At 40.8% G+C, this 22,833-nt stretch overlaps 1 protein-coding gene across 4 annotated transcripts; it reads right to left on the reverse strand.

The window, feature by feature from the left end:
* Window positions 1-27: 27 nt before the first annotated feature.
* tfpia (tissue factor pathway inhibitor a) lies at window positions 28-20,284 on the reverse strand. 4 transcript variants are annotated; one of them, XM_012833977.3, is made up of 9 exons: window positions 20,129-20,284; window positions 10,911-11,114; window positions 6,204-6,374; window positions 4,722-4,793; window positions 4,555-4,617; window positions 3,859-3,918; window positions 3,016-3,078; window positions 2,105-2,284; window positions 28-367 (listed from the first exon to the last, which is right to left on the reverse strand). In XM_012833977.3, exons 1-9 carry the CDS (start codon window positions 20,208-20,210, stop codon window positions 300-302), a joined length of 963 nt encoding a protein of 320 aa, XP_012689431.2. In that variant the 5' UTR covers window positions 20,211-20,284; the 3' UTR covers window positions 28-299. The 4 variants fall into 4 exon arrangements, with proteins under 4 accessions (XP_012689431.2, XP_012689432.2, XP_031441858.1 ...); XM_012833978.3 differs by having other exon boundaries at window positions 10,911-11,111; window positions 20,129-20,283; XM_031585998.2 differs by lacking the exon at window positions 10,911-11,114.
* Between the last annotated feature and the right edge of the window lie 2,549 nt (window positions 20,285-22,833).

The following is a 22,833-nucleotide window of genomic DNA, read 5'->3' on the forward strand; positions in this document are numbered from 1 at the left end:
AGAGAAAGAGAGAGATCATATCAAAAGTATGTAGACAAAAAAACTTTAATATAATCAAAATGTATTAAAATACATACAATTTAGTGCATAATAAGAGGAGGGATACACACACCAAGGGAAATACAAAGAATAGAAAAATAACAAATAATACAATACAATACAATTAATGTGAAGCTATGATGTAAGATTAGGACACTTCATCTGAATTGGCTAAAGACCCCCAGTGTACTGATATAAATAGATATATTCGGTAGTGAAAGGTAGTGCTGTCTTGTATCATATATAGCCAGACCTCAGACTCAATCGTCAGGTTGTAAGATATGAGAGTTCTTTTTCTTGATCCGAATGACCCTCATATTAATGTGACCTGGGAAGAGAAGAAGAACAAAGCGAGTGTTATGAGTGAGCATTCAAAAAAATGAATGAAGAGAACCGCAATACGAGTGCAACATGACAGAGGGCGCTAGAGCGCTGCAAAATTCAACTAATTTCTCCACTTCATCACAATGTAAGAAATAGATATAAAATTATAAATAGAACAGAAACAGAATTAACGCTATATTCCACACATAAGCTTTAAAGTTTTTTACCGAAAATAATATATTCAAATGTAACCCCTTTGTAATCACCAACATTTAGATTAGTAACTGTAATTTAATAACATGTTTTTCTCAGTACCTGTTATGGATTACAATTACATTTTTTTGTAATTTAACTCCATTACAGGTAACTAGTTACTCCCCAATCCTGCATACTATATAAAGAGATACTGACTTTGAAATGTCAATATGTTGCTCAGCGTATCTAAAAGTAAATGGCTGTTTACCATGTAACTGTACTTGGTGCCTTTCAGTTATGAAAAGATACTGTTTGAGGAAACCATGATACTAACATGAAGCTACCTTGATACAGTCTGATACTATCTGAATATCTGCTAATATGGTCATGATGCATGTCAGTTAAAATGCATTTCTTTTGACATTCAGTTCAATTTAACATCTAGGATGCGTGGCTCAACTAAAAACACATGGTCACGCCAATGACCACATATACTCATAAAAGGTATATCTGTAAAATAACAATACGTTTTGGAAAATCTTTAAACAAAAGTGTCTGCTAAATGTAAATGTAGGACATTGCATGACTTTGTGGGTTCCAGCAAACTCTTTTGAAGCAAACAATACATATTCTTGATGTAAAGCCACTTGAGGTACACCAGTGTTCCTTCAGAGAAAAACATTTTGAGGTTCAGTAATGTCTGGTATGTCTATACCCACATGTGAGAAGGTGAATTCCCTCCCTTCTCACCGTGGCAAGAGAAAGGGATGTTGCCCTTTAACAGACTTTGACGGCCTACCACAATGGTTGGGTCTGGGCTCCCCCACGACAGTGGTTGGCTCCAAGGGGAGCTAATTGGACCAATTTAGCCAAGTTGCCAGCCTATGTAAAGGCTGCCTAATGCAAGCATGGGGGGGAGCTTTTTTGTAAGAGACAGGCATGAGAGGCCATGAAAAGGTGTAAGAGCAAACAAACATTTCCCTGCTGTGAGGTGAAGTTTTGGGTGTCTAGATGTGTGGATACTGTTTCTTTGTGCTTTGTTTTTGTGCCTAGTTTCTGTGCCGTGTTTTGTGTCTAGTTTATGTGCTTAGTTTCTGTGCCTTGTTTTGTACTTAGTTTCTGTGCCTAGTTTGGGGCCTAGCTTGGGCCTAGCATGTGCCGGTATTGGGCCTAAATGGGCCAAGCAGGTGCCTAGTTTCTTGAGTTACTGTCTGTATTTATGTTTGTTTTGTGGGCACATGTTTAGGGGTTACTGGAGAGAGTCACCTTTGTGTATAAATGAATATATTTTTGTAAGGAAAATCCACCATCTCCTGCACCCTTCTTCCTAACTACACCAACCAGTCCAGTCGCCACATCCCAAGAACGTGGGGTGATCGCCCTGTCCCTCACACCACAATATCCAACAAAACCACAAACCCCACAAACGTATGACAGCATCTCCACAGTTCTAACAAGCATTTTTTTTCAGGAAAACTGACATACAGATTTGTCAAAAGACTGTGTCATAGCAGCCCTGATGCGAGCCACATGTACTTTCCATTACCTTTCATACACATCTTCATGCAGTGGCGTTTGTGCACAAAGTTGTTCTTGTTTCCTCCACAGCCGCTGTAGCGGAACAGCTGGCACCTCTTCTTCTTGGGGTTGTAAGTGTATCTCCTCTCAGTGCCATCACAGGCGCCCCGGTCAATGGGACTCAGACAGAAATGGGGGATGTTGAGACCTGGAAACCCGCAACATATAATTTACTAAAACAACTTCATTTAATTCAAGGCTAATTCCACCACCAGTACAAATTCAACTACTCATACTAATACAACAACAAATATTTTTTTTGTTTTGTAGTTTACTGTGCAGTAGTGTCCACAAGATGGCAGTTCGGTTTTGTGAATACAAGCATGAGTATAAAAGTCTGTCGATGTATGTCTGTGTGTGCGTGTTGAGTGTGCATATCTGAGACCCCATAACACCAATTATGAGATTACAAGATCTTTACCAATATAATATTGTCAGAAAACAGTATATATAATTTGCATTATACTGTTTAATTCTCTCTCTCCCTCTTTCTCTTTCTCTCTATCTGTCTATCTATTTCTCTCACTCTTTTTCTCTCACTCTCAAACACACATACACACATTCACTAACTCTGCAGAGGTGATACAATCTCTGCAGCAGTTAAGCCTGATATGCCCACTGCTGACAGTCACTCTCAGAGCTCTGCATCACTGTCAAATGAGCGCAGGGGAAAGGAGAAATGATGGTGACGCCGCGACCTCTTGACCTCTAAAAGCGCAGGCCATTTGGCAAGCTGAGTGAGCACTCTGTCTCACCTCATTAGATTAGGACAGAAAAACCCAGAAGAGGACTGTCGCTGAATAACAGAGTACAGTGTGAATATCCAATGACAGCCTTCTACAGGTGTTAGCCTAGCTGGGAAAAAGAAACTTACAGTACCTGCTGCCTCCTTAGTCTGCTGCAGAAAGCGTGTCACATTCACTGGAGCTGCTGTAACCACATCTAAAAAAGATTACAGATGATTGGTATCAGCACACAGACCCTTATTACTCAGCAACAACACTGTCAAAGGCATTCAGCTTTCATTAAGAAAAATGGCAATGCCTCATATTCCGTCACCCTTGTTACAGTGTAACTCTAGTCTTAAGCACAAGTACAAGTGTTACATTGTAATACATTGACTAACAAAGAGTAAACTGCTTCTTTTTTTAATTATGATAACTTTGATTAAAGTTAGAGTTACAGTTTTGATTAGGGCTATATAAATACAGAGATGATCAAAAGGCTGGTGCGTTCTGATGACTTACTGTCTTACAAAGTACTTAATGATACGGTGAACCTATGTGGCACTGGTTAACCTCAAAACATAAACTAGTACAATCACAGCATTTTGCTGTTCTTTCCCACCCTGAGTTCCTGCAGAGCAATGATTGGTTGAGATTCTAATACGTGCCTCTGTATCATTAGTCATCTTCACAACCCGTTTCCTTCAGCTCTAAAAACTGGCAAGCTCACAGTAGATCATCCTCCTTCCTATGTGCAGGTACTTGCTCAGTTTAAAGCATAAGTCTTTGCAACCTGGCGACCTCACAGTACGGAATGAGCAGGAGCATTTTATGAGGAGACTCGGTACAACTCGGTAAATCTCATGACACTAAATGCAGCGAATGAAACGCATTCTAAAAATCACTGTTTGGAACAGTCGCTCAGAAACTCAGTCTGAGGATATGCAACATGAGGCAGTCCCTCCACAGGGGCCAATGCTGGCGGAGAGAGACTTACCCACAGGTTCCAGCTTGGGTGCCTGTGTATGAGCCTCACTCACAGGAGCTTCTGTAATAACTTTAAAAAAAAAAGATTGTATTTGTTAGAAATCAGAGCACTGACCACGACACTAAGAACCTCCATCAGAGGCTGAATGCACACTGCTTACATTAAGAACCATGGCCACATTTTATACAGTGTAGCAAAACTGTTATGTGTATTATAACTAACAAAGAGTTACAGCCCTCTGATATGTTGTTTTTATATAACAGTAGGTCAACAGATTAGGTTATTTAAATACAGAAAACCGAATTGCTGTTACATACTGATAATTAGTCTCTCAGACTGAATAGTTACAGTGAAACTAGAGGGTCTGTGATATGAAGGGTTACCAGAAAACCTACAACAATACAAATCTAAGCTTTATGCTGTTCACACTGCAGGGCAATGAATCACTGACATTCCGATATGTGCTTCTGTATCATTTGTCACCTTCACTGCCCATTTCCTTCAACACTCAGGGCTCTAGACTCTAAAACTGGCAAGCCCATGGTCGTCAGCATTTTCCTATGTGCAGGTATATGCTCTGATTTTAGTATAACGCAATGAAGGCGCGCAAATAAACCCACTGTCTTGAAGAGTCACTGAAATAATAATACAATAATTTTCTAAGACAGGCTTGGACAGGTATGATGCTGAATGAGAGAAACTCACCCTCAGCTTCCGGCTTGCGAGCTGGTGCACGAGTGACTACCTCAGGAGGTTTCGTGACAACATCTAAAAGAGTTTAATACCAATAATTTCATCTAGTTTCATCAATACCAGAAACAACTTTTCCATCTAAGGGTGTAGAGCACAGTTATACCAGAACATCAACTTACTGGCTAAAATGTGAACCTCCTGGCTGCGTTTAGTGGGCTTTAGACCATCCGTGTCAGTATGAATGGCTGTTTCTGCAAATAGAATGAAGAGGAAAGAAAGGCTATTAGATTCAGGGCATGTTTACTGAGGTGAGGACTGTTAAAGTGGTAATACCCTGGAGGCGATTAGCCACCATACTAACAGCCCAGAGTTTGAGTGGCTGAGGAAGCGGGTCTGAGCAAGAGGTTGACAGCGGGTTGGCAACGCATAAAGATAGCCTGTGGCTATTATGCAGGGTGCTGCCGGTCTGATGCAGTGTGATACTGCGGAAGGCAAATGTACAAATATGATTTTTTTATTTTCCTCTCAAGCTGTGCCAAAATTGCCTGTCATTGGGGTATCTGCTGAAAAGTACCTATATAAGCTCAAGCTAGGCAGACTGAATTTCAGAGGATATGAGATCCATATCACTCACACTGGTGGAGGCTATGGACACATTTTGTGCTAAAGACTGTCATGATCTTTCATTGATGATAGGTGTTTATACTGTGTGTGTTGCGAAATAGTGAAGGGGTGCAAGGAGAATGGTGTGTCCACTTTAGAGTACATAGTATTGATGCATCAGCATGCTGGCCAATGAGTATGTGTATAACTACAAGTTTTGTAAAGACATCCAGTGTTATGTCATGTTATGTCTCGTAAATGGGAAAGGAAGAGAAGTGTGTCTTAAGTGCCATGCCATTTAAAATACGGCCAATGTGTTGGATTGATCATGTCTGCCATGTGGACCTAGATCAATGTCTGTGACATGGGCAGCTAAATTGATCTGAAGGAGGACAACGTTTTTGTACTGCGAAAATTTGTGACACATAAAAACAAATTTGTGTGAAACTCTGTCATATTTGTGAAACACTGGCACACAGAAACCTTTTTTGAACTAAGTAGGGAGGATGCCAATCAGCATAACCTTTAGGGGTGATGCATTTTTGTCAAAAAAAAAAAATATTATTCAATATAACAGATTACCATTTTACACATATTACTGATGAGTTGCTCCTGTAAAACATCAGCTACGGAAAGAAAACATTCTTCAGCAACAATCCAAAACTATTATGTTACAGAACCCTTTTTTTAAATACCTCTGGCAACAGTGGTGAAATAGAAATGCATATTTTGTCTATTTAACAAGCAGTTACCTGCCTTTCATTTGCCTTTCCTTAAAAAAAATGTAATGCACTTAAATTGTCAGTTACATTGTCCCACTACTATCATGGCCCCTAGCACACAGGCTTACACTAGCTAGCTAAAAACACCACTTCAGAGCATAAAGGCCTTTTCAACAGTATGGACTTGTTTAGAAATCCTACCCCAGGGCATTTATACAGACTTCAATAGCTGCTCGGAGGGCAACCGGAGGCCAGAGAGCAGCTATGTGCTGTAGAATGTGAATGATGAGCAGTGTTTCTGCTGGCTGAGCAGGCACAATGCCGTGACGTACATACGCTGACATTTAGCTTGGCACTCTTTCATGGTCCTGAAGTTGTTGGCATTCCCAAAGCAGCCTCCGTAGAAGAAGCGCTTGCACCCCTGGCTCCTGCGCTCGAAGAAGTAGCGGGGCACCAGTCCTCGGCAGGGCCCAGGTTCGTCTGGTAGATAGCAGGGGTTCTTTTCCTCTACAAGAGAACATGAAACATGTTTACATCCAAACAAGTTGCAGTACACTGGAGTCAAATACACTGGTTGAGTCTACTACTCAAGAGAGTCTGGCCTCTATGGGAACTAAGGCTATGACTATGGCACTCTAAAGGCCTTTACTTAACAACTATTCAAGGAGTGAACAAGCCATCTTAACAAGCTGACGGCTAATTGAACATTACTGTCACTGCGGTTTAAGCATGCTGTAATTCTGCACTGCACCTTGTGCCATAGCCCCAAAGCACTCACAGAATCAGTGCATTTAGTCACATGGGATGGGCTCTCTGGGTTTATATGCTGGTTTCTACGTATATTACAGAAATAAATTGGACTTGGAATTGGACATCTAGGGTTAACACTATGAGTAGGTTACATAATAAAGAATGATTGAGAATCTATTACCCTTATAATCACTATAATCATCATAGTAAACTAACAATAACATACATTCTGATGGAGTTGTGTGCAAAATTAAATTCATGCCACTTGATATTATTAATGAACTGACAAGTGATATCACTACAGAGGACACCAGCATGCGCGTGAACTGTATCAGAGTATGACATTGTGCATATATACCCCCTTAAGTTTTCAGCTACTCATTTGTGTTTATTGCAAAGGTCTGCAATAAGAGTCGACACTGACGGCTCCAGAACAATTACCTTGGCTGCATGCCACATTCAGGTTGAAGTGATTGATTTTTCAGCCCAATCTATAAGACATATCCTGCTGATAAAGTGACTGGCCGGGATCCAGAGCTTCATAGATAAAAATCACTTAATATCCTGCCTCCTTTTTACTCCATGATGCAGAATTTATTTATGGCCATTGCTAATTAAAATATTCAAGTTAAGTGGCTATCAATCATCTTATGAGACACTTCTAATCCCATCTGAAATGGGGAATAATCCAGACCTTGTGCACTGCTGACATGAGATTTATAGGAGGTCCAATTTGAGGGACGTCCGCTCCATGGACTAATCATAGCTACTACTGTCTCATAAGTGTGTTTGACTGTGTTTGGCAACACTCTCAGCGCTGTGAAACTTAACATAGTGAACTTGATGTGAACTCCAATGCTTTGAGATCTAATGAAGTTACTTCATTTACATTTAAAGGGACAACACATGTTCAGCCACGGAAGCAATTCTTCCTGAAACGGTCACAACACATGTTCAGCCACGGAAGCAATTCTTCCTGAAACGGTCACAGCAAATGCAGGCTTTGATCTCTGCATAAATAATAAGTTGTTTTTTCTCTATTAAGTTTGTCTGCTGGTCAAAGATCATGCAAACACAAACACACTGAAATTCACAAATATAGCTCTTCAACCAAAAGTAAATACAAATATAGCTGCAAACAGCGATGCGGATTCCTCCTAAGATTGCGAAACCAGGGGAAAATGTATATTCTTTACAATTTTGGAAAGAAGAGTAAAAGAAGGAAAGAAGAGTGGAAGAAGGAAAGAAGAGTCTTGCTAAAGGACACTTTGACAGGGAATTGAACTAACAACCTTCTGAGTACTAAACGACTTCTCTACCCCTGTACCAATGTCACCCAGGTTTACATCTCAAAGTTTTGCTTACATATTACTTCACTTCCTTGTTGGCGGCTTTTCTGCTGAATTTGAGTGGCTATACCGAACAAACGGTTGTGAGGATCAAATTCTATTCTATATTTTTTGTGAGGCTTGGTCTGAAGATCATCTCTGGTGATTTTGAAGAAGATTGTAGGAGGAGTAGGCTTTCAAAGGTTTTTTGATAAAACCAGGAATAACAGAAAATCTATACAACCGAAAATTGGCGCCATTGAACGTCGAATTCGTCTTGATCCAATGAATCCAATGGTACCTCATTTTTGAAAATCGGTCAAACGGTTCAAAAGTTACAGTGTTAACAAAAGTCCAACTTTGACCCGTTGGTGGCGCTAGTGTGGTCTAGTGGGAGACATGAAACTTGGTGTGAGTGAAGAAGGGACTGTACTTAATGAGTGTGCCAAATTTCAGAAAAAGTTACCATATGGGATTTGAGAAAAATTGTAGGAAGAGTAGGCTTTCAAAGCAGTTTGATAAAACCGGTAATAGCGGAAAATCTATACAACCGAAAATTGGCACCATTGAACGTCGAATTCGTCTTGATCCAAGGAATCCAATGGTACCTCATTTTTGAAAATCGGTCAAACGGTTCAAAAGTTGTGTATGTTAACAAAAGTCCAACTTTGACCCGTTGGTGGCGCTAGCGTGGTCTGACGGAGGAATCCTAACTAGCCCTCCTCTGAGTGGTCAGAACTGATTCTCATAAACAGAATTTTTTTCTCTCAATGAATAATTCAGATAAGCATCTCTGCAGCTAAGGACTCCTTCAAGTGTCAGCTGAGTGAAGGGATTGTATTTTGATAGTGCTTTCTTGGTGACCAGCCCCAATACATCACTATGACGGTCCTGTGCATATTTCCTAAGGTCTCTCAAGGACATGACTGTTTTCAGGCTGGCTATAAGGAGTTCAATATTTCAAGAAAATGGATTTCCAGAATATCAGGAAAAGAACTGGGTCAGTCTTCAAGGCCAGCTTTCAGGTAAGAAGACATACGCACGTACCCACACACACACACACACACACACACACACACACACACACACACACACACACACACACACACACACACACACACACACACACACACACACACACACACACACACACACACACACCTAAACGCACAGACAATAGGGAAGAGACACACACACTAGAGGGAGACAAATAACATCAGACTGTGCCGGCAGCAAGCTGCAAAACAGACCAGACAACCTGTCCAAGCACTTTAAACCTTTAAACTATCTAAAGGCAAAAATAACTCAACCTCGGAATTCATACAATCTCTAAAACAACAAAAACTCTCTTCAAATTGTTTGCACTCCTGCAATCTTACCCACTTGGACAAAGGTCCATCCAATTTGACCCTTGGCATATCTGACTCTGCACAGACAATGTAAATGAAGGTTTTGAGCAATGGGAGCAGGTCAATATACTCTCAATTCTTTCACTGTTGATGCAAAGAAAACCATATCTTTAAAAAGTGAGGCAGTGAAAGAGATTAGCTACCAAATGGACACAAATGTACATGGGAGAAAGCCAGGCACAGATCCTTCTCAACAATGAAGTTTGAGGGCTGCCTCTCTTCAGGGACACTTCCTTTGACCTTCTGAAGTATTTCTGTCATCTCACAAAGGGGCACATTGGTGGGGAAAGCTGCTTGGAGCAGGTTTGTGTGTGTGTGTGTGTGTGTGTGTGTGTGTGTGTGTGTGTGTGGGGGGGGGGGGGTCTTTTTGTTTCTGACTGTGTGTGTGTGTGGGGGGGGGGGGGGGTTTGTTTCTGACTGTGTTTGTAAGGGGTGGTCTTTTTGTGTCTGTCTGTGTGTATTTGTGTGTGTGTGAGGGGTGGTCTTTTTGTGTCTGTCTGTGTGTGTGTGAGTGTGTGTGAGGGGTGGTCTTTTTGTGTCTGTCTGTGTGTGTGGGTGTGTGTGTGTGTGTGTGCACGCATGTATGCTCGTCTGTGTGTGTTTGTGAGTTACTCTGTGTTTTCTGTATGTCTCTGCCTGTTTCTATATCCTCTTCTTTTCACGCAACTGTACTAATGCATTAAGCAGAGGAGAGTCAGTGGGCTCGCTGCCTTCTGTCACATGACATCTGTTTCTCAGTGATTACTGAGAAGGGTCCTCTCAGAGAGGATTCAGAGCGTCAGGACGGAGAGGATCCGGCCGGATCACAGTGACCCACACCGGATGGGGTAATGAGATATGACTCACAACACCAGCGGGCCGCAAATGCTCCTGCGGAACCAGGCTTTTGCCACGCTAAAGAGGGGAGGGGAGGGGAGGGGAAAGTATTGGTCAGAAAACACACAGAAATACCCTGGGGAAAATGCTATTTTTTTCATAAAGGCTTATGAAAGCTCTGTCCTCATGGGGGCAAAATACAAAATACAAAATTGCGCATCTGTATTGAGCATCAGTTTTTTGGGCCACAAAACATTTTTGACAATTTGTAGCCCACATGCTGTCCAGGTAAATAACCTGTCTCAGTTCTGCGCACTCAGCTGACAACAGAGCCTCTGTCAGGCAAAATCGCCTGCAATTATGTTTAACCTGTCACACTTACAGCACACTTATTGACTAATTACAGTCACTATGGACCTGCAGCTGAAGGTCATGTTATAAAATGTTATCATTTTGTGTGGTGGTTTGACTCATGAATCAAAGCACTTTGTTTTTGTTTTGTTTTTTTTGTATGTGAACTTCGGATCCACTCTTCTTATCTGCCAGTTTATTGCCAGGGTGGGATGTTTGGCTTGGGTGACTCCAGTTTCACACATTTGTGGAGGGGTACTTATCATCCATCACTTATCACTCATCAATGACTAAACAGTTACAGCATGCATACATACACATATATGCAAATATACTGTATGTATATTGTATATTTTACAGAGGCATGTCTACAAAAAAAAACAGCTCACCATTCACTATGCACATTTCTTCACACTCTTCCAAGGACTCAAAATTGTTGCCATTGCCTTGACAACCACCGTAGTCGAAGCTCTCACAGGAGCCTGTGTCAATGTTGAAGTAGAATTTCTCCCGTAAAGCCTTGCAGGGCCCCTCGTCCATCTTCAGGGCACAGGTATGATGGAAAATATTCATGCGGGGCTGTCCATCATCTGCTACCAGGGAGAAAGTCAGATACATGTTTTTAGTTCTGAGTGTGGGTGTTTAGTGTGTGTGGGCATGTGGGTGTTTTTTTTGTTTGCCCTTTGAACAGTGCTCTTGTGATATAATTCAGGTCAGCCCTGAGTTTCAACCTTAGGGTTTTTGATGAAAAGAAGAACATTAGAGTGTCTTCACAGTATTCAGTGCTTTTGCTTGTTTTGTTGCACATTGCTGTTATGGAACCATCTATAAAGTCTGCCGTGTCAGTGAGGTGTGTTTGTAGGCAAACCAGAGCTTTCCTGCTGTGTCAATACGGTAGCTTCTGTGCACACTGTGAGGGGCTTGATCTGTAGCAGTGGGAGACAGTGTAGTCTGGCACACAGCCTTGCAGTTGAGTGACAGCCACCCACGGGCAAGTGGTTCATTTAACCTTCAGCATCTTCGTATGCATCAAGCCCGTATTGTACCACCAGTCCCCCCACAATCCTCCTCGCCTCACCATGTGGCGCCAACTATAATAGGTCAGGCATGCTCCCCCATCTCTGTGCCGCCAAAGCCCTACTGAGAATACCAGCCTGACGGTTTGTTCTGTTGGTTTCCATGTGGACACAGCCTCTTTCAAGTTATGTGGCTGTGGATCTCGTCTAATCCTGCGAAGTGAACTTGGGTCGTCTTAGCAGGTTTGCTTTCGCTCATGATTAAATGTTGTCAGAGCAGCAGTCCTTGATATTTCTATTTACATTCCTCAGCCTGGGAAGATAAGCAGTCAGAGATTCAGCCACCCAGCGTTAAATTACATTGCAGGAAGGCTATTCATGTGTCCATCTTGGGGGCCGCAAGGGCCCTCTGAGTATGTCAACATGAAGGTCTGGATCACCTCCCAAAACAAACTCCAGCGCAATAATGACAACAATGACAAAGGCTGTCTTTTGTTCCAGTTGGAAAGGCATCGAGGGTGCACTCAAGCTTTCCCTCATCTATTTCAACCCTCTTATACCCTTTATCAACCCAAGGTGAAATTGCGTGGTTTTGTTTTCCATTATTGATTTAGTTTTAGGTGAGTTCTATGGAAACTGTGGCTCAAAAGTGGTCTTGTTATAGATCCAGTCATTCAAGTGTAAAATCTAACCACTCAGCTTCACTCTGTCTCTAAGGAGTGTGTTACACCAGAATGTAAAAGGAAGTGAAAATCACATTTTCCCATCCTCCTTGCAAGATCCTCTACAGGCTTTTTCCGAGGAACATCGGATGTTTTGAGTGGGATAACACTTACCACTGTACAAGACATGTAACCTTTAAACTCTATTTGTTTTTTTTTGGCACAGAATATGAGGACTACAATATACCACTGACTCCAATTCTAACTTATTCTCCTCCCACCTGTTATGAAAAACAGAGTAGGGAGTGAATTGCCTCCCATTCATTACACTGTCAGTTTTTTTCCGGATTTTTATTTTTCAACTTAGCAGTAGCAACTATGCTCTTCTAGTGAAGGCAAGACAGCCAGACCTATGAATAAACACGGCTCCAAGATGCTTCGAATCCAGCCTTATTAAAAATCCATCACTACATCACCAAAATCCAGAAATATGTTGAGTCTATTTATAAAGAACCGAACACATTTCCCAGTGTGTGTACGTTTACGTTTTCTTTTTCTTTTTCTTTTTTTCTTTTCTGTGTTTTCTCTTCTGCTTCGCCTGGATTCACTCCCCACACACCTGCATTTGGATAATGGTCTGAATTACACAACACTGGGGTTCTGCCAGACTCATTGTTGATGCAGAGTACGGGCTGGCTGTCCCTCATTCAGTATAAGCCCTGGCATGTTTCAATCAATGTCAGGGCTGGGCTCTGTTGGTTGAGCCTCTTTCAGGGAGTCTGTAGATGCGTGACCGTTGAAAAACAAACCCAAACTAGAAAGAATCACTGCACAATCATTTCAACCACAAAGAAAACCTTAGACCTACTTTCCTGTTATGAGTATGTCCTGCATATTGTGTAAGATGTAAGATGAGCAAAACACTTTTCCATTTCCAAGAAGAAGGATTACAGATGGATACTTTGACTGACAGCCATGGTCTTTCACTGTTAAACTGAATCATACTGTTTCTGGTCACTTTGCAAAATAAATAAGGGTGCACAATAACCTTTGTCACAACTAGCTATTTGTGAAATAAACATTACCTAATAAAAGTCCCAATCAATAGTTGAAATTGTTCAACTTCATCTATGGTACTAAATTGACAGTGATTCTTGCCATTCTTATTCAGTGGAGAAAATGCGGCACTTAGATTGGACTGTTTGTGCCGTTATTCTGACCATATTATGCTGAAACCTATTTATGAATTCCTCCCGAGGATGTACACGGCAAGATATTAGAATTCATCACAAATTTTGAGGCCTCTGTGATGCTAACACAGATTAGCACTGAGGCAGAATAAAGTGCTTGATTTAGTCCATGACTTGTGTGCTTTTCCCATTCCTAACGCCCTCAGATCTCTGCCTATGATCAGACAGTTTGAGACATGCCCTCTCCCAACCACAAGTTAAACTTTCATTTCAGGTCGGCCGTTGCCCTGGCACCCACACTTTGGCTCCTGTGATCTTGAAGGGAGGGTTTATCTGTGGCCATTCAGACTTTCCCACATGGACATATCTGTAAAATCCCCCTCCAGACCCCCCACACCCCCCAACCCCCTTACTTTCCCCGTCCTACCAAAAGCTGAGTATCTGTTCTACCTTAAATCCCTAATGGGACCGAAGTTGTTTTCTCTCTATGCTCTACAATAACAACAACAGGATGGCCAAATCCCTCTGGGCCGCGGCAAACATGGGACAGTGAAAATCCTCCACACTCGTGACTCTCACCATTATTCCAACTCTACTGTCCAGGGTTCAATAAACCAAATAATCCAATACAGCCCAATCAATCAGCTTCGCTGCCACAACAACCCCTGTAAATGCGTTTCTGCCCTTTAGCTGAAAAGATGGCCTCCATTCTGTCGCAACATATGGCTGGAATGATTAAAACATAAGTTAAGACTTATGAGCATCAGTCTGAAGCCCTGCAGGATGGATCAGTGAATATGGAAAAATGAAAAACGGGACATCTTTATCACACTAGGAAGAAAATTATTTCAAACTCTGTCCTCTATAAGGCAGATCAATTAATACAGCTTTCAAAGATAAAAACTGAAACAGTAGATGATGTCTGTATTTACTGCATCATGAACAAGAAGGCTGTGGACTATCCGTCTTGAGGGGTTGTATCTCCATTTCATCCTTTATGGGGGCGTTAGGGACCTGATTTACTTCTAGGCTCAGCTCTCTTGATGAACAAAAAAAAATAACCTAGTTTAAAACAATTGCTTGTTAAACACTCAATCCCACAGAGAAACTTGAGAAAATGATGGAATGCTGCAAGGATTCACTCGCTGTATGTGGACTGGTTTTAAATGAATTCATTTATCGCCAATTATCCAAAGCTTTACCTCAGAGATTCGGAATCATTTCATTGCTCCGCTGTGACTTGTCAAAGGACCAAGAGAGTTTATGTCCCCTTTTTCATCCTCTTCACAGTGTTAACACAGTCTTTCATCACCAGTAACTGGTAGGGTAGGCTTTAAACTGCAAACCCTTTAAAAGATCCCATTTAGTTTTCTATGAAAAATTGTACTGATTTCTTCTGGAGAAAATGGAAAAAGGTTATTTTCCTGGGTCACTGAAGCACTGTGCAAAACAACAAAAAGGAACGCATTGCAGTTTTTAAATTGAAATCAATTCATGTATCATTAATCAAATCAAGGCAAATATTTCAAGGACTTGCAAAGACAAGAACCAATATTTGCCCATGCGTCCATGTATTTACATTGGTACATATTGCTTAAAATGCCAGAGCAGGTGTGTTATTGTGGAATCAATGCAGTATAAATAGAAAGCCTCTCCACTTTAGCACACTGAGATGACAAGTTCATATAACAGCCACAAGAAGCTCTTGATTAAATCTCAAGATCAATACACACTTCTGTTCTGCCATCATTCCGACTCCGTGAACATCATAAAGGTCACATGCAGTATCTGTATCACTGCAGAGTTCTACATTCTAACCTCTCAGCTACAAAGCCAGGAGTCCATAAATCTGACCACATGATGCAGAGCACACTAAAGTATGGGACAGACATAGGGGTAAAGGACACAGACCACAGCTATAGACTCTTACTCCAGCCTACAAAATAGCAGCCGGATTGGCACCTAGCCTATATCTATTCTTTTTCTATCATTTACATCTATTCCCCCTCTAAATAAAATAAAATAAATAAATAAACATAAACATAAAGGGCCAGGGCCACACATGACGTCTAGTGATACTAAGGCAATATGCATTGCTTCACCATATCTGACTAAGCAATTAGGCACTAAAAGGTCTACTGGGTTAGCCCTCTCCTTTCATCCCGCCACACGTACTCCCCAATTAAGGCAAACAACATGCCGCGCACAGGCGAAAAACTGGGAGGGAAGACCTCAAGCTATCATAAATTGCACCACAATGTGTAATAGGGGTGGGAATCTCTTGGCACCTCACGATTCGATTCGATTCCGATTCAGTGGTCAACGATTCGATTCTAAACCGATTATCGATTCTAAACCGATTATCGATTATCAATTCTAAACCGATAAAACGATTATCGATGCATGTCGATTTTTAAAACATTTGAGTTTGCTACTCAGAGTCTCAAATCACTTCCTACTTTGTGTTTGATAATTAAAGAAAATCAACAGATGAATTACCTTCTCTATTTTTTATTTGAGAAAAAGCTTTTCCTTGTCACAATTATGACTTTCAATGAACAATGCAATAATCGATGCAGCTTGCATTTCATCACAAAATGTATGTGTAAAAAAAAAAAAAAAATTTATTTTTTACATTTTTTTTTTATTATTAAAAAATCGATTATGAACTTTTCTGAATCGAGACAGAATCGGTCTAGAGAGAATCGAGAGAAATCGAAAAATCGATGTGTAATTACTACCACAGCAATCCTGGAAAAAGTGTCGTGTTCCTATGGCTCGACTGGTAGCCCAAGGTGCCAACAACAGCAAGACCATGAGTTTAAGACCCAGGGATTTGTGTGGGAACACACATAGACCTACTAATGATATCTAATACAGAGACACTGTATCTGTACTGTAAGTTGCTTTGGGTAAAAGCATCTTATAAGAGAATGCATGTAAGTGACAGTATAAAATACATTATGGAAGAGATGATGGCCCACAACGTGCCAAGTTAATATTGTTTTTTTGAAAACAGAAATTGATGAAAAGGGAGTAAAGGTTCCCTTTGAGCACAGAAAGACAGACTAGTCTCATCATGTCATGGAAATGACTATAGGCATTTACAGAACCTATTTTTGAAAGATACAATTTTTTCTGTTTTTTTCCATTAGTCTGTTTTTAAGATCATGTTCAGTACATAGGTCATACTTATTTGTTATATAACAGAGGTTGAACAGCATATTGCTGTTACTATAAGGGTTTGCCATGCACACTCAACAGTCCAGTCAAGTATTGACTCGCTGCCATCCCAGATTGTACTGACCAAGCCCATCTCTCCCTCCTTTCATATCTGTCAACAGATACACTCTCCAATGAGTCATGGCAGTGACTAAGGTCCCTTTGTGATGAATAACCTAACGTTACCCCCTTTTCAGTCCTCAAATAAAGGCAAAGTCGAGGTTGTATTAGAGCATACCTCATCCAGACACTCCCATCAGGTAATTGTAGCCCACTAAACAACTAACTAAACAAGTTCATTGGGTGACAGTGTATGGTTAGTCACGAAAGGTTAACAATCAACCATGGTCAAAAAACCCCGGTGACGGCACAGTTATTGCAGAGTGTGCCCTGCTCTGGAACTTGGGTGAGGCCGTATACAAAGAGTGTGGGTGGATAATGGTCCGATAATGCCGGAGTAATAACAGATGTCATGCAAATTTGGGGAGAGTCTGGACAGGGAATTTCTTGAGAAATAGTAATCAAAACCCCTAAAGATACTGATACCACATATATGTGTCTTTTTTTTTTAAAAGAGGCAATTTAAAACATTGGTACACCTGATACAACCTTCTCCTAGGGCTGGTTTAGAGTATAGGAAATACATAAATGGAGTTCTCTTTCACATTCTATCAGTCTAATTATGTCAGCTTAGTTCCCACTGACTCACCCACTGAACCTATATGCCACGCTAGAAGTCTGATATTGTTTGATATCAAAGCCAAGCAGTTTGACTCACAGTGGCCTAATTCTGAGAATTCGCAGTAAAGGCTGACAGGCATCCTGTGCCCCCCAAATTTGAGGGTTTGGAAAAAGACACTGATATCAGCAGAGCCAAGCCTTCCTCTAATGACTCACGCCACTGGGGATTACTAATGTACTACTAATGCACCAGACACACACAGCTCACCACATGGCAGCTGATTCTGAATTGACTTCCCCATGCTTAAAACGTTCATCATAATCACAAGAGCCTATACTCAGTTGGTCTGTTTTTATTAGTGTCACCATAACTTGAGAAAAGATGTTCTCATTACACGTGGGAAGCAACAGATAGGCTCGTAAAAGTGGTATAAGTCGCTTCAACAAGTCAGTCACAAGCCACCTACAACTAATAAGAGAGTGACTACCATACGTGCAGGGTATATCTGACTCTACTCATTTGTGATTCAGCCTAGTCCTTTACTAGATGCTTTTATCCAAAACCTACCCTGCCAGCATATATTTTATTACAGTGTAGAATTCCTGGGAGTTGAACCATGACCTCATTGTTGCACAAGTGCCAACCTCAAGTCGGTTGAGCAACGGGGGTGGTTTCATTTGCCAGTGAATTGATGGCTATCATATAGCCAGTATCACTATCAAAACAGCACTCCTGCTAAACCATTTTCTTCTCACAGTTTCCCACTGATGTGATCTACAAAGTAAATGCTATTGCATACTGTTATTGTGTACTAAATGTTATTGCATAGGTTATGTCATATGCCATGTGAAAATGAGAAATTATGTAGAAATACCTTACAAAATGTGATGAAAAGGTAGTAAGTGAGGTGTTTTGTGTTAGCTTAAGGGAAATGCCATCTGTTCTGGTATCAGGAGGAGGTGAGAGAGACAATTGCCTTAAAGTAAGCAGTTGTGCCAAGTCAACTGATTTCATTAGGTTACCACATGAACAGGCTCAGTTCCTCTTCATTAATAATCAATGTGCCAATTCCAACGTGAGTATTTTTAATCCCCCTTTAATAAAAGATTTATGAAAATAGCAAAATGCTTGATTCTGCACTTTTAGCGCTTTTCATATGTAAAGATATCATCTCAACATAACAAACCACTGCACAAATATTTGAAGAGTGTTCTCAGCTTGAAAAGCTTTCTAGTTTCATAACAAACAAGCTAACCCAAAAACAGTTACAAACACAAACAATTAGAAATCCTCATCAACACACAACAACAGCATTACTTTGAATTATATTAGTCTTGTCACTTTGTAGATGCATTCAGGAGTTTTAATGCTATAATTATTTTGAAACTCAAAGTTAATTGTCCCCTGACAAACAAATCCTTTGGTTGTGAACCAAAGCTGGGTGCAAAAGACACACATCAACCACAAAGAGTAAGCACTTCATTCTTACCACAAGTTAAAGTTAGACATTTTAGAAATGTCGCTAGGACAAAGCAGGGGCACAGTTGAATTACCCAAATGACTAAATTACTCCAAATTTAGTTGCATGTACATACTGTATACTGTATAATACTGTAACGCAAAACTGTAGCTTTACAAGGAACGTTGCTCATTCACTACATAGGGACATTTTGAGATGGTAACATTTGTTATTACATGGTTTTAAGGCAAAGGCCATGCAGGTATAAGCAGAGACCGTTGGGATAAGCTATTTTTCCTTTTAAAGGATTATTCAGCTTGTCTTCGTAAATTACCCCTGTAAAGGTTCTAACAAAATACCCTTGGGGTACCTACTGCAACAGTTCTAAGAACCCTAATAGGTTGTCTGAAGAACCTTTTTCTTGGTAAGAAGAGTCTCGTTATCCCCCACACATTAAATAATAGACACACCAAAAACATTTCCCCCACCACACACAATAAACTGTTGTTAAGGGTGACACTACAGCAGGACATTCGCGAACACAAAAAAATAAGCACAGCTGGACAGGAAACTGGACATTCTAAGGATTAGTTCCAGAGTGAAACAAAAAAAAAATCGTAATAAGAAATGCACTGGCTACACCCACACGCATCTTAATATAGCAGGCTAATTTACTACTGAAAACTGCCAAAGAGCGCTCCTAAAGTAGGCCAGGTCTTAAGCATAATTTAACTCATTAGGCAGCATATTAGCAAATGTATTTAATTCTATTTTCTTGCCACTAGGCTACGGCGTTTATAGACATCCTAGTAAGCGTCTCGTCAAGTTCAACAGGCGTGTGTTTCAGTGGTCTAATCTGAAAAGAGAACATAAACAAGCCTGTGATACTGCAACCTAAATTGAGAGAATTGCCATTCTGATCTCAGGCACTGTATACTACACAGCTGACTTCACTACCACAGCCTGTTTTCGGGAACCACGCTCTGCTTGAAAGCCCTGGCTGTCCCACATCTCAGGCGAATATTTGCTTCGGACAGCACCATTAGTAGATCACACTAAACAACCACTGCACAGAACAGTAAAGTCATGCTTGGAATTTGTACCATCCACCGTATAAACAAAGACAATAGCCGGTTCGATGCTTCTCCAAGAACCGAAGCAATTAGACTACTGAAACACATGCACCAACTTGGAGCAGTAACTTAGTTTTAAGTAACTTAGTCTCCATTATGTTCTGCTACGTTTGCAACGCTTAAAATTAGGGATGACTTACAAACTAATAGTTTCTCATCAACTATTGGAAAGGATACACACTACGACGTTTGAAAATTAAAACTACTTATTTTTTTCTATTACACTTAGAAAAACTGTCTTACCGCTGGGGTCCCATGTGTAATGTCCATGGACGAACACGAACCAGAGAAAGCAGGAAAATGCTAGGTTAATGATACTGGCCATTTCAAAAACAGAGTGTGCTGGAGCCCTCTAATCCTAAAGTGGTGACTGACTGACGATCTGCTTTATGAACTTTGAAGTGTGGCTCAACGATTCATGTACTACAAGACGTTCCCACGCATTTCCGGGCGATAACGACAGTATTGACGTTTACCATGGTGATGAGCTGACAAACGGCCAAAAAAAATCATACTCAATATGCTTCATTTGAAAATCATAACCTTTTATCTTTGTATTTATCTGAAACCATAACGTATTGTTCACTGCACCGTTTGTGACACTCTATGAAATGACAGTAATTTAATGGGCTCCTCAGCAACATTAAAACAACCAATTCATTTAATTAGACCACAGCCCATTTGGGGCGTAAAACCCTTCTCAGATGATGAGGTTGTGGACCTGATGCATTGTAGCACCAGGACCATGCCTAACACATCTGTCAGCTCTTTCTTTTGCTGAATCTGTCACTGTTCATCATACTGAGGATACATTTTCATCATTGAGCTCTAGGCTACTAAAGCACATATTTCATAGCAGTAGCTGGCTGACAGTAAAATAATGCTAGATCCCATTTTTATAGCTGTAGGCCTACTGCAAAGCTCCATTTGTAACCTGTGTCCCCAAATTAAGCTCTATGTATTTGACAGGACAAGTTATTTTCTTCCAACAAAAGGGTGAAAACGCTCCCTTTAAAGTCAAAGTCATTCATCTAAGTACAGATATTCATCTAATTCTCCTCACATTATCTATCTATCTATATATCTATCTATCTATCTATCTATGTGTTACCTCTTGTGCAAACTGTGTCACCACAAAAAATCCATGCCACTTTCATGAATACCTTGCAATATCTCTTCCTGTGATACATTTATGTGACCACATGGGCAGCAATGGAAAGGCCAAAGAGCTTCATCTCAAACAGAGTTGCCATGAGTCATTTGGCCCTGATGCGTGTTTAAAGTGGCTGTTAGTTATGGTCTTTGGCGCCCCTGAGACTTTTGCCTGGAAGAGCTTTAAGAGCTTGTAACTGTAATGAGATGAAGATTGGAGCCGAAGTGGTACTAGTCTCTTCAACCGAATGGCTTGAGATCAACTATGTAATTGTGTCTTTACTAATATTAATGTGTTTAATGAGTGTTTTATTTTAGACAGAGTGTATGTTAAATTGTTCGTTTTAAGAATAGATAGTTGTTTGCATAGGCATTGTGTAACTGCAGGTGTTACAGAAAGAGCACTGAACACAAAATTCAAAACCATTCAGTATTTAAATTCTATATTAAAAAAGTATCTTGGACAAGTGTTCCTACCAGGGGATTGCTATTGTCTAGTTAGTGGTGTCTTGTTATAGTATTGTCTTACTAGTGGTGTTACAGAAAAACCTCTCCCAGAATACTAAACACTCAGACATCTCCAGAAGGTAAGGGCTGAAATTGCTCTGGTAATATGACACAAGGGAGGATTCACCTGATATAATAAATGGGTGCCTCATGACTCTGAATCAGTTTCCTTCAGACTGGTGTTTATGGGTGAGGGAGAGCCGATGATATGATGGGGTCATGCATTCCTTCATGGCACACCTCTGGCTGATGTTGCTTAGGAAGAGATGGGAGAATCGCATTCCATCATGCATTTGTGACTCCGTGATTACCTTTGGAATTCCTCAAGTAGCACCTTGACTGACCAAGGCCACATTCAATTGCCTCTCTGCTTGAGAGATCTGGAAAAATACATCAAGAAATCCAACATGTTTTCCAGGGCCATGCCTTCACTAATAAAAACAGCAAGAACACGTAAATGCCTCAATCAGGGGAGATTTTTTTAAAGTGGTCTAAAACTTTCCAGTAGATGTTTTATTTACTTTTGACCTGTTAGTTACATGTTACATTCACTAAAGGTATTTCCTTTACGGTAATAACAGAAAATGTTTCCAAGTTTTGTGCTAACAACAGCTAGTGGACCACTGCAGGGGCATCAGAATGAGGGCAGTGGGGGCACTGACACGGAGCAGCATTGCAGCGCTTTGGAGCGATGCCTCCGCTGTTCCACAAAGAGGATAAAGATGTTGTCTCCTGCATTGACATTTAAAAACATTCCAAAGGTCCATTCAATCAGAAACCCTCACCATTATATGAGAAAGAAATGTCCAAATGAACTGCTTAGTGCTCGTTATCCGGAATAAGGTGTGATATTTCAGATTTGTGGTGTCATGTTGAAATTGCTTCAGACTGAATTGTTCAATCTCAAATAGGCCTCACATCAAATGGAGCACATTTCAACATGACCGTTGTGCCTCCATGCCACGCTTATACGGGCAAATCAGTGCACAGTGGACACAAATTAGCACATCATCTCCAAATGCTCTCTGTGACTTCAACATTTGGGAATACAGTATAGTATTTTAGAGGTCATGCCAGTAATCAATACCTTAAATATGTGAATCGCTAGACACATCATTACTGTAAATCCTGTCCAAAGGAACTGGGCAGCGAACTCATACGGTGCCCTAAATCAGCGGGCTGTCTGAAGCAAGAATCCATTGTCAATATCCAGACCAATTTGCTGCAGCTGTGAGTAATTGGAAGTGGCCTGTGTGTAAGCCTGCCACTTTCACCTTTCTGGCTACAAG

Source organism: Clupea harengus, chromosome 2 (assembly GCF_900700415.2).
Source record: "Clupea harengus chromosome 2, Ch_v2.0.2, whole genome shotgun sequence".
Classification (NCBI taxonomy): Eukaryota; Metazoa; Chordata; class Actinopteri; order Clupeiformes; family Clupeidae; genus Clupea; species Clupea harengus.